Raw genomic sequence first — 12,684 nt, 5'->3', positions numbered from 1 at the left:
GCCACGGAGACTGCACGGAGCACACAGTTCTACCGTGACACGCACGGGGTCAGCCACTGAGACTGCACGGAGCACAGCTCTACCGTGACACGCATGGGGTCAGCCACTGAGACCGCATGGAACACACAGTTCTACCGTGACACGCACAGGGTCAGCCACTGAGAACCACACAGAGAACAGCTCTACCGTGACACGCACAGGGTCGGAGAATTTCTCTCTCTGCCTCCTGCAAAGAGCTCATTTGGGATTTTGCATAAAACCTACCTTAGAATCTTGTGTGTTGTACTTGTTTTCAATTCCGTAGATCTCCTGGAGAAGGTAGCTTACCCCATCCACCTGGAGAGCAGACAGAAACATTCAAGGACAGGCTCTACTGAGAAGCCAGAGTAGGATGACCCCCCACCCGCCTTTGGTAACCAAGGACTACAGACTCACGTGAAAAAAAATTAAAGGCCTAGACAAGCACAGGGTGCTTTTATTTACTTATGTTTTCTCTTGGAGAGAGGGAAAAATAAAATGTTGAATGCACCCAGCATTGTGTTCGACAGGGAATATGAAACTGTATAAACATGACAAAAGCTTGGACAGCAGCCCCCAGGACGGACTGCCGAGAAAGGCAGACATGAGAGGCAGGGATGGAGCACTGATGTCCACGGATATTCAGAGTGGTAGGCAGGGCAATTACGAGTGATGTTTTTCTTCATTTTGCATATTGGAATTGTTCATCTTTATATGATAAGCACTAGCTTTGTAATAAAATTTATGTTTAGATACAAAAGTAAAGACAGGAAAGAAAAAGAGAGGAGATGAAGCTGGCAAGGAAGAAGACAGGGAGGGAAAAATATAGAAGCAAAAAGGGACAACAAGACCTTGGAGCAGAGACCAATTCAGCCCGCCAGCCCCTCCCAAATTCCACACACACAACAAAATCCCCCCTCTTGGGCCTCTGTTTGTTAAAACCCAAATATTCAACCAGGACTTCAAACCAGTTCAGTTTGGTTCAGTATGGCCAACAAAGTGACTGGAATGGACCTGAATTTTTAAAATGTGGGTGAACCAGAATGCTAACTGGAACACTAAGTGGAACGGGTAAAATTACAGGTTGAGGTCCTGCTACAAACTTAATCTTAGAAATCAAGGGCAGTGTGTGCATTGCACAGCAACCAAATCTCTTGACTGTCAGAGTGGAAAACAACGGTGCCTGGCTCAAAGATGGTGGCTGACCAGCTACTTTGAATGTGTGTCGCTCTCCACGGTCCTCGCAATAATCCAGTGCCCCGCATCAGGCTCCTGAAAGGGCTCACTATGCCTCTTCTGAGTCCCATTCCAGGGCTTTGACCTGTAATTTTTCCGGTTAGCATTCCAGATCACCCAAATTTAAGAAAATCAAGTCTGTTCTGGTTTTGCTTCATCGACCTGGACTGGACCAGTTGGAACTAGTTCGAAGCCCAGTCTCCAACACTAGATCCCCCTCCCACTAGCCTGGGGCATGTCAGTGCCAAAGCTGGCCATTCCCTTGTTTCCTGTTTGCAAGCCCACTCCCACTCATGTGCCCAGCCTCTGCTCCTAGTGATCTCCTCCCCTAAGACCTGGCCTCTCACTGACTTTAATTGTTACTTTCTAGTTTGAAAGAGTCTGTTGCTACTAACACCAATATGTTGTTGTTATGTGCCCTTGAGTCCACTCGGACTCACAGCGAGCCCTCTTTGGGTTTTGAGGCAGTATCTCTACAGAAGTAGATTGCACAATCTTCCTTCTGAGAAGTGGCTGGTGGGTTTGAACCACCAACCTTCTGGTTAGCAGTCAAGTGCCTTAGACACTATGACACTAGAGCTCCTAACACCAATCTAGCAGCAAGAAAATAGATGAAACATTTCCCTTTAGTCATCCTACCCTTCCCGTCACAGCCAGGCCTTCAAGCTGCCTCTGGGAGAACCAGGACTTTCCCAGGAGGCAGCTCCCCAGAGCCTGGCCTGTCCAGGTAGCACTTGGGCTCCGGATCAGTTTCCTTCTCTGCTCCTTTCACAAAGTGTTTTAACCTCATGATTGTACTAGAAAGGGCACTGTTAACAAATGTATACTAGAATGTCACTGACTACTACTCAAAACCAAACTCACTGCCTTCAAGTTGTTACTGACTCAGAGCAACCCCTCCTTGGGTTTCTGAGGTGGTATCTCTACAGAAGTAGATTGCCCAACCTTCCTTCCAAGGAGTGGCTGGTGGTTCAGGGTTTGAACCACCAGCCTTCTGGTTAGTAGTCAGATGCCTTAGGCACTATACCACCAGAGCTCCCCTTGACTACTATTAGCCCCATTAAAAGAGGGGTGAATACTTCACTCAGAATGAATAATGATGCATTTCAGTATCTGGCAACCATCTGCAGGGCCTTTGTCTGCACTGCTACCCAGGAAGCCCCTGCCTCTATCCAAATTGCTCCACACCCTCCATGCGACAGTCCACCCCTCACCTGCCCTCCTGGCACCACTCTCCTCTCCTCACCTGTCTTGACCAAATTAGGCCCACTGATACAGCTGCTGTCTCCTCCCACCTCTACAGCCAAAGTGCTGGCACACAACTGGGGTGAGACACTAGTAGACAAGCATTACTTGCTGATCTTTCTGGTAGGGCCAGATGGCCAGCAAACTTTAAAGGGTGGAAAATGAATAGTGGGATAAATTAAGTCAAGGGCTCTAACTGTCGCTGAATTGGACCCTAACACTTTATCCTTTTGCTGGAAGCGTTTTTCACTCTGACATTTTGAATAAAAAGAGTTGTCCCTAAACCTAATGTCAGGAGACCAATCTTCTTTCGTGTCTCAAGCTCAGATAATAGCTGCTTCAAATCCAACAATTCTGGAACAGAAGACACAAGAACTCAGTATTCCTTATAGGCCACCCAAGTTGTTTCTTTTATTCTTTGATTAAAGAAAAGGGGAGCAGGGCTTCAAACAGATACTTGTCTACCAGTGTTCACTGCAGCACTATTTACAACAGCCCAAAGGTGGAAGCAACCCAAGTGCCCATCACCAGATGACGGGTCAACAGAATGGGGAGTAGATGTAGACACACTGGAATACATACCATCCAGCCAAAAAGAGAAACGAAAACACGTTAAGTGAAATAAGCCAGACGCAAAGGAGTAACGGTGTATGACTCCACTGGGATGAAATTATTTAGAGGCAGCAAATGCACAGAGACCGAGGAAATGGAGGTTACCAGGCGCTGGAGGAGGGGACGGAGAGGTAGTTCTTAATGGGTACAGAGTTTCTGTTGAGGGTGAACAAAATGTTCTGGAGCTAAATAGTGGCGACGGTTGTAAAACACTGTGAATAGAATCAATGCCGCTGGAGTGCATACTTAAAAACGGTTAAAATGGCAAATTTTTATGTTACATGTGTTTTAACATAAATTTTTTTTTAAGTGCAGGAAAAAACTGAGAAAGGGGGAGAGGAAGAAGGAAAGTACTTAGCTAAAAGGAGAGGAAGTTAAAAAAAAAAAGGAGGCACCACCCAATAGCCCCTGGCCCTGGCCCTGGCCCTCAAACACTCACCACTTGCTTCTGTTTGAGGGGCTTGACACAGAAAGTCCCGTCCGTGTGCTGGAACGAAAACATTGTGGTTAGGACCAAGGAGGGAGGGCCGTGAAACACGCGATGCGCTTTACTTCTAATTACATGTACTCTTGGGGGCAACCACAGCTGGGATTACAGAATCCTCACATGGAAGGCAAGGAGCCCTGGTGGCGCAATGGCTAAGCGCTCGGCTGCCAACCCAGCTGCTCCACAGGAGAAAACACATAGTGATCTGCTCCTGTAAAGACGGGCAGCCCAGGAAACCCGCTGGGGCAGCTCTACGCTGTCCTCTGGAGGCACTCTGAGTCAAACCGACTCGATGGCAAACAATGACAACATGTAAGCGGGCAGTAGCACAAATGGTTCATGTGCTTGGCTGCAACCCAAAGGGTGGTGGTTTGAGTTCCCCCAGAAATGCCTCAGAAGAAAGGGTCTGCTTCCGAAAAGTCAGCCCCGGAGAGCCCTGAGGAGCATGGCTGCGCTCTGACATGCACAGGGTCGCCATGTGTTGGAATTGATGCAACAGCAACTGGTTAGTTAACACGGAAGGGCCTTACAGGGATTCAGTCTGACCCTCCACTTTAAGAAGAGGGAGGCCTACAGAGTTGAAGGTCACGTAACAGTTGGGGCAGCCCCCAGGGGTGCTCACTCCACCACCACAGCCTCTCAGGGCAGGCCCGTTCCGCTGAGCCCAGACAGCCAGCAGACACGAGAGAAAGAGGTGGCGTCAGGAAGTGAGGCTGTCTGAGGTCACTCACTCACCTTTTCGAAAGTGCCAAGCAAGACGTGGCAGTGGCCAAAATACTCTGAAAGAAAGAATGGCATGTGGATGAGGACGGAGGAAGCCAAACAGCACCCTGACTTTCCACAATCTGGCAGATCTAAATGTGGCGGGCTGCCACTGAAAAGCACACAGTACGTGACCTGACATTGTTCCTTCAGCCCCAGGAACTCGGGATCCCGAACACAGGAGCTGTGGGGACTGCCCGGCCGGCTCTCAGAGCAGGCCTCTGGTCTAGGGTGGCAGCCGCTGCCAGGGCTGTGGCCCACAGAGGGCAGTGTGTGTGTGGCCCCAGGAGACCTTGATCACACCTACCGTCACCTTCGTCTACGACAGCATGCACCACCAAGGGGTAGACCTCCCGGTCCAGGTCGAAGCCCAGCTGCAGGGGACAGAAAAGAAAACATTTTCTCAGAGCATTTAACGGGACAGCTGCCTCTCAGGGAGGGAGGCCCAGCCCGGAAGCCGTGCCTCATCTCTGCTCCTCATCCATTACCCCGTAGCACTTAAGTCTGTTTAACTGATGGCTACCAGTCAGCTCCTTTTTAAAAATCTTGGAGGTAAAGAGAGCCTGTTAAACCTGGAGGTTATTTTTGCTGAGCAATGACCTAGTTTGGAACAGACTCATCAGCGAAGTTCAATACACCCTTGTGCGAAATTAGCAGCACTTTGAAGGGCCTGAAGGAGCAGCAGGCTGAAAGGTGAACAGCTCTCTGTCCAGGCAGATCCTTCCGAGCCTTGTGAGGCACCTGCTCTGTGTTTTCTCCCCGGAGACTCTGGGCGATGCACGAGTTAACACTAAGCAGAAGGCTGGAGGCTCAAGGCCACCCAGACGTGCCTCAGAAGAAAGGGTTAGCCATCGACATCTGAAAATCAGCCGCTGAAAACCGTGAGAAGATGAGCTGGCAACAGCCGTGCGACAGCTCTATCTACAACAACATCAAAGAAAAGAACGGCTGCCGAGGCTGCTTGTGAACAACAGACCCCTGAGGGGATGTGCTTCCGTGGTGTGGAGGGTTAGGTCATGGTTTCACAGACATCCCAGTTAAGTGGCCCAATAGTGTGTTCTGTGCTTCTGCTCTCCTTCCTAGTTCACTGCATAGTACTTAGGGTCTTAAAAGCTTGCAAGCAGCCATTCAAGCCACAGCAAGTGGTCTTTGTTCCCCTGGAACAACAGAGGAAGAAGGAGAATCAAGAACAGAAGGGAGAGAGTCCTGATCAAAAGGGGGAAAATGCAGAACAGAATTCTAAATTCTACTGGAAGCCAGATTTTCTGGAGCCATGGAGACTGGATGAACCCCTGAAATGACTGCTCTGGGATAATCTTTAAATTTTAAAAAGTATCCCCTGAAGTCATCTTAAAACCAAGTAATAGTTTAGCTGAGCTTGTAACTATCTGCCTTGCCCACTGTGCTCTTCTGAGGTCTATCTCTATGAGCTCAGACTGACAACAGCAACTTGGGAGAACAGAGCGCAGCCTCAGGCGGCAGTGAGTTGCTGTTGACGGGAGAGGAACAGCTCAGAAAGGGAGCTGAGAATGGTCGCGGCTGAAGAACATCAGCGTCAATGAATCATCCATGTGACCTGTGGAGCTGGTGCACGTTCTGCTGTGCACACTCAACAGAGGACAGAATCAAGTCTATATAAAAAAGATAGTCTGATGGAGCGCGGCTCGACCGTGACACCCAAGGGGCCGCGCGAACCGGACTCTTGCAACAGCAATTGGGAGAGGCGGCTCACCTCCTCCTCTGCCCATTCCGAGGGGTCCACGGTGTGGGAGGGCAGGCAGAACTGCTGACACGCCCCTCGCTTGTAATGCACGGTCTCCGACTGCAGGCTATTGTCTTTGGGGATGTAGCTGTTGATCAAAAGGAAGTGGGAAGCAAAGCAAAAGTTAGAATCTCTCTGCAGGTGGGACAACTTCCTCCCGTGTCACTCCCGCTCCCAGCAACCAACAGGCCCGAGGCACAGAAAGGGTGTCCTGGATAGTCAAGCCCCCTGCCTTGCTCAGGGCTGTTACTGTACCTCTCCAGGCAGCCCACAGGGCCATGGCAGAGTTGCTTAATGTATTGCTAACACCATCTTAATGACCTGAAGGGCTATAATGCCATCTGCCACTGTACTGAGATGGCATCACTGGAAGGGAAAAGGTGAGAAAACGGGGCTGTGTGGAACGTCAGAATCCAGGGGCAGACTCACCGGGAAGGAATGTGTGCCCCCACGGGGCGCTAACCCCCGCCTTCCCCGTGTCCTCTCACCTGGCAATGCCGTTGTGGAACTCTTCGGTGGCCTGGTAGTAGACGGTGATGGCCACGCGAGCATCTGTGTCAAAGGTGAACTCCACGCTGTAATGGACTTTGGCTTTGCCGGCCTCTTCACCAGAGCTCTTCACCTCCTCCGCACATCTAAGGACCCGGGAAAGACCCAGCATTTTCAAAAATTAACATTTTGTTTTTGGTGGAAATACACCCAGTGACACTCGCTCCCATCCTATGGTTTCTTGACATAAACGGTCGGAGGCAGTGGTTACATCCGCGCCAACATTCTCACGACTTCTGTTCTAGGTGTTCCACCCCCGTTAACATAAACTCTCTGCCCTACAACCTTTTCATCTGTACTTCAGAGTGGCTGTTGACCCTTCGGTCTTATATAGATTAAAAAAAAAAAACTCTCTAAAGAATGCAATACTCAAGGGTCACAATCTTTATTCTCTGAGCTAAAGTGTTCCCTGGTTTAATGGTGACTTCCAGGGGTAGTTTCAACTCAAGGCTTGAAAAGCAACTTGGGGGCATAGTCTGGAGGACTCCTCCAGCCTCACCACATCCATGAAGTCTACATTCTTTAAGAATTTCAAGTTCTGCTCCACATTCCTCTCCTTTCCCATCAGGATCGTCTACTGAGCCCCTGATCAGAACAGTCAGTAGTGGCAGCTGGGCACCATCTAGTTCTTCTGGCCTCAAGGTGGAGCAGGTCGTGGTTTGTGGAGATAGTCTGGTTCCCTCTCTGATTTTTGGGTTTCTTTCTTTTCCTTGTGTTCCAGACAGATGGAAGACTCAGCATTCTGGGGGCGCATATTAACATTCTGAAACCAGTCATCAGCTTGTATTCTCGACTGAACCATCCACTGTAGACTTCCCTGCATGGCCATAAACACAGGTGGATGCCTTCATTCTGAACAACTGCAGAGTATGTCACTACGCCGTACACTGTTGGTCACTCAGGTTATCTCTAATATTGCAGAAGTATTTCTGCTACAATTAAAGTCCTTGTGCATTTGCCAGATTTTTTTCTTTTAATCGAAGTTATTAATCACATAGTTTAAATAGTTTCCACAAGGCTTGTTACAGAAACTGCAGGCTCCACTCCTTGCCCCTTTTTTCCTTTTCAGAGAAAATCACTCTTTTCTCCTTTGGCTGAGCAGTTCAGCATTCAGTCCACGTGTTTCTAAATAACATGTTCAGGTTACTACTTGATCTTTCGGTTTTAGGCATTATCGACTGGTTCCTACTATGGAAATGGGGATTCCTCCCCTCCTCTCACTCTGCCCACGGAGGTACCATCCTGCTCCCCAGTGTAGTTACACCATGATTCTGTTAGCTCAGAGGATCTACGTCATTGTAGTTATGGGAAACATAATTTACAGTTTAGCTTTTCTTGCCTAACTTTTTCTCTCAGTTAACACTCGCTTTGTGCATGTGTGTTTTCCCAGTTGCTCAGCAGTCTGTGTATTTATCACTAATTCATACTCAAACTCTCAAGGGACGGCCACATCTCTTGGGACGTCCCAGTGCACTGGGTGCTCCATTCATGTCATCTTTTGGAGGCAGGCCCTCTGACCTGCTCTGGACCCCGGGCCCTCTGTCTCCAGCACATGGTGGCATCCCAGGTTCTCCTGTCCCACCATGCTGGTCATTCTGTCTGTCCTGCAGAGCCTCATCTTTCCTGTATCCTGTGTTTTCTTCTTTCTTGGGCTACTTGTTCACTTTGGCAGAGCACTTTTACCTCTCACCTTCCTAAGAGAGGGTGTGTTGAGGCCATTAACTTCTGAGAGTTTTTTTTTTACACTTTAAATGTGCATTCACATCAGGTCATAACTTGACATGATTTTTTTCTCTTAAGAGAAAATGAAAGAACCATTACCTGAGTCAGTATCCACTGAAAATGACTACTGGAAAGGGGGATGGCAAGTCAATGGTGATAAGCCACTGTTTTTATTCTGCGTTCACCCTCCTGGCAAGTTCGGCTGGGTAAAGGGTCTAGGTTGTAAGAACACTTTCTAAAAGCCATTTGAAAGCACTGCTCCATTCCTCTTTAGCTCCCGGCATTTCTCTCAAGAAGCATGACTCCAGCTGCAGATACTTTTTCCCTTTGAAGGCTTCTAGTGTCTCCCTTTTACTGCCCACCGCGCTGGGCGCCTGCAGATCCCTTCAACTTAGAAGGCATCTGGGAAATGTTCTTTGAGGAGCTATGTCATTGGTGACTTTCTTCCTTCTGTACTCCCTGCTCCCTCTTTCTAGAACTACTACCTGCAGACCGGATCCTCTAAACTGGACTCTCTTAACCCTGTCTTTCCCGGTTCCTGGCTCTCTGCTACTTTGCTCCTCACTGGAATGTTTCTCCACTTCTTCCCATTCTTCTGACCGCTGTCGTGTCTGCTATTGTGTTTTTAATTTGTAAGAGTCCCGGTTTGTTTCCTAGCTGCTTCGTGTCACTGTGTCCATGGGCGAGAGGCGCTCGTCTTGTCTGTCTCTGAGGCCACTGCTGGAGGTTTCTCCCTCTGCTCAGGCTGTGCTTCTGCTTGGCTGCTTTCCTGCGGTTGGCTTGTTTCATCACTGCCTTTCACAGGAGAGATATCCTCACACATCTAGGAATCTTCGGTTGTTGAGCTTGAGAGATCTGAGACTGCAGACTGGAACTCTGAGGACACAGTGGGGCTTGGGGACACTGGGCTCCCCTGAGGTCCGATCTAGCTGGCTGCTTGTTCAGGCACCTTAATGTCACCTTGTGGTTCTCCCCACGCGGCTGGTCAGGTTCCCCAGAGAAGAGTTTTCCTCTCTCCTGACAAAGGCCTGGCTGCCAGCATCCTGGGAGCCGGAGGGGGAGGATCTTAATCCTCCTGAGACCAACTGTCAGTGGGGCCTGGGTCCCCAAGTGCAGAGGTTCTCTTTGGCTTCTCCACTGAGGCTCACCTGGCAGCATGGGGAGGAGGATCTGGCTGTGCAGTCTGTGGGAGCGGAGCTGCTGCCTCGCGCACACTCTCCCCACTCCTCCTCATTTTGGCCTTGCCGCCACTTCAGAGGTGCCTGGCATCGCCAGTCCTGAGCCTTTCGGGGCTATCTCCACAGACGCCTGTCGGTTCCCTGCTGCCAGCTCAGCACACTTGGATTGCTCGGGTCTTGAGGGCCTTTCCTGTTCACCATCTGCTGCCCAGTTTCTGACACTGGTCGCTGCAGCTCCTCTTCTCCCCATTCTTGTGGAGCTGTCCCTTTGAAAATGCTTTGATGATTATTTGGCGGGGTTATGAGAGGAGCAAAAGTAGATATGTTCAAGCCTCCATCTCTGACTGAAAGTGTGAGAATCAGAATTTACCCCCATCATCTCAGAAAACCAAACCAAACCTTCCTGTTGAATGTTTCCTAAACACAGGTCTTTTCTCTCCCGTTGCTGTGTTTAATTTTAACAACAGCCCTGAAAAATAAGGCTTCACCACTATTTCAAAGTTGAGACCCCTGAAGCTCAGAGATTGTTCAAGGACTGGGGGGCTGGGGAGCAAACTAGCCTTCTGCCTCCAAGCCAAGTTCCTTGAGACCATCTCAGCCTCTCTGCTCAGTTCTCGAGCTACTGCCACATGGCCGTGCCAGAGGCCTGCACCCTGGCTCCACAGACACGTGAACATGCCACAGGGGTCGAGGAAGACAAGAGGGACAGAGAGCTGGGGGCTGGCAGGCTCCCGAGGCCCTGCCAGGCCTTGGCTCAGTCTGCTCCTGTAGGCCAGCCCCATGATGCTGAGAGCCCAGTGGCAGACTGCTCTGCCCGACACAAGGGCCTCCGTGGCACCCTCCTTCCCAAGCTGGGCCCAGGGATGGGAAAAATCCAAGCTGGGAAGCAGCAGAATCCTTCAGGGACAAGTGAAATAGAAATTATCAGAGACAGACAAAGCAGATTAGTGTCTGCTCAGGGTTGGGGAGGAGGTTCCTTTTTGGGGTGTGACAATGGTCTAGAATCGGAGAGTGGTGATGGCTGCACAGCTCTGTGATCACACCAAAGGCCAGTGCACTGTACCTTTCAGTGGATGAACTGTGTGGCATGTGAATTCTCTCTCAATTGAGCTGTTCTAGTAAACATTTTCTTTAACAGAGAGAAATAAACTTCCTAATGCTAATAAGGCTGACTGTACAAGTGTAAGGTCATCTCTGAGTCATCGTCTTCGTCCATTTGGGTAAACTGGGGACTCGGGTTTGCCCTGACTAAATCTGTCTCCCCAGGGAACCAGGGGGCCCAGGAGACTCAAGGCCTGGGGGCAGTGTCCACTTGAACAGCACACACTCTCATGGGTAACAAAGAGATGGTCAGCGTTAAAGATAATTAATACTGGTGGTCATGGTTAGACCACCACCCAGGGTACCATGTGCTCTTCAGAGGAAGGACACATGAGATCAAGGTAAAATCTGGCTGACATCTGCACACTAAGCATACAACAAAGATATGCCAGGTTCAGATACGCCAGTTCTGCCAGTGGCGCTGCCAAATTCACCCTCTCCCCCAGGGTTGTTCTTGTCATTCTGTGACTAGGGATGGTAATAACCACCTCCAGGAACAGAGAAGTCCCTCACAAACACAGACTATCACACCAGTCGGGAATGACAGAGGTGTGGCGGGCCTCATCTAGGAAGCTGAGGAGTTGCTGGCCTGGAAAGTCAGGCTCCGGGTCTGGCAGGCATTGTTTGACGCCTCTCCTGGAGAGCCCGCTGCCCCTGCAGAACGGGGGACCCGTGCCCTGGACAGAGCCATGGAGAACTTACTTGACTAGTCTTAGTGTGTCCTTGCGGATGTTGATCAGGCTCCTCAGAGTCTTCACAGGCTCCTGGGGAGGTGGGGCAGCATAAGGAAACTGTCAGACACAGAGTGGGAGAAGGAAAGCTGTCAGCACAGTTCCAAAGACTGCAGACCAGCACAGCACTCCACAGATGACAGAACCCGGACGGCAGGTGGGGGCGCTACGCTCCCACAGGAAAGAGGAAATGGAGGCTCTGACACACGGTGGACTTGTTCTAGGTTCCAGCCAGCAGAGATCTGGGATGAGATTTGGCATCAAAAGAGCCACATTTATCTGCTCTTCCTGTTACACACAGCTTATCTGGGTCACCATTCACAATGTGGATGATCATAGAAACGCCTACCAAAGTTCCAAATACCAAAGGACACACTGTGGTCAAGTTAATCACAGCAGGATTTTCACTCTGACCTTAGTCAGAGAGGAGCAGACACGTGCAAGCCTTCTCCCCGCCGTGGAGCCACACGGTGTCTCAGGAATTGAGGAGTCTCGTGGAAAGGAGATACCACATGTGTACAGAGCTGAGGCTCGGTAGCGGTGAGACACAAACGTGCCCTGCAGCTGGTCCTTTGCAGCAGAGCCCTGCAGCGTGTGGGCAGCGCTAGGCATGGCGGGCTTCCCCGTCTCCCTCACACTTTCCAACTCTGTCGCCACTCAGACCGTTGGATTTGCAGTTTTGAGTCGAGGACAGTGAGGAGATAAAGAAAGGGGAAATGGAAGCATTTAACTGAGAAGAACTCTCAGAAGACCAAAGATGATTTAAAATGCTCCCAGGATACTTAGAAGGTTATTTGGGCAGCACATGACTTTTATATACAAATCAGAGGCATTATAATTCACACATAATTGCAAAATTGTGGTACTGCTCCCTATAGCAGCCTCGAGAGTGCTGGTGTCAGAAAACAGGACATCCGTTTATAATCAAGTTGTGTCACTGCAGGTCTTTGCGGACATTGCTAATTTTACTAGGAAAACATCATTCAGCCCCTGGCACACCCGACTTCATGCAGTCAGTGTGCCTGCTGATAATTCACGCGCAGGAACATGGCCCCTGAGAAAACACATTCAATCCAAATGATCTGTGTTCATATGACACACTTTCTGGGTGTCACACGGTAACATTTTTGCTTTCTCATTGATACGTTAGACATATATTCTTTTAAAAATGATACCTGCTTTTTCTAATTACAAAAGCCATACATGTTCAAGTAGAAAACTTGAAAAAACACAAAAACGTACAAAATCAGCCCTAATTCCACTACTCAGTGATGCTGAAGT

General features: G+C 49.6%; 1 protein-coding gene across 1 annotated transcript in view; it reads right to left on the bottom strand.

Moving 5' to 3' along the window:
* RNF157 (ring finger protein 157) overlaps positions 1-12,684 on the bottom strand; it is a 116,133-nt gene that overhangs the window by 18,793 nt on the left and 84,656 nt on the right. Inside the window, exons 3-9 of the mRNA XM_007959628.2 lie at positions 11,375-11,463; positions 6,611-6,757; positions 6,093-6,210; positions 4,668-4,734; positions 4,334-4,377; positions 3,551-3,598; positions 265-336 (exon numbers count right to left, since the gene is read on the bottom strand). Coding sequence (XP_007957819.1) covers positions 265-336; positions 3,551-3,598; positions 4,334-4,377; positions 4,668-4,734; positions 6,093-6,210; positions 6,611-6,757; positions 11,375-11,463 — 585 coding nt within the window. The remainder of the gene's footprint in view (positions 1-264; positions 337-3,550; positions 3,599-4,333; positions 4,378-4,667; positions 4,735-6,092; positions 6,211-6,610; positions 6,758-11,374; positions 11,464-12,684) is intronic.

The sequence above is a fragment of the Orycteropus afer genome, unplaced genomic scaffold (assembly GCF_000298275.1).
Source record: "Orycteropus afer afer isolate SDZICR_OR568_19922 unplaced genomic scaffold, OryAfe1.0 scaffold00018, whole genome shotgun sequence".
Classification (NCBI taxonomy): Eukaryota; Metazoa; Chordata; class Mammalia; order Tubulidentata; family Orycteropodidae; genus Orycteropus; species Orycteropus afer.
The sequence above is the reverse complement of the archived record's forward strand: the minus strand, read 5'-3'. Positions and strand labels throughout refer to the sequence as shown.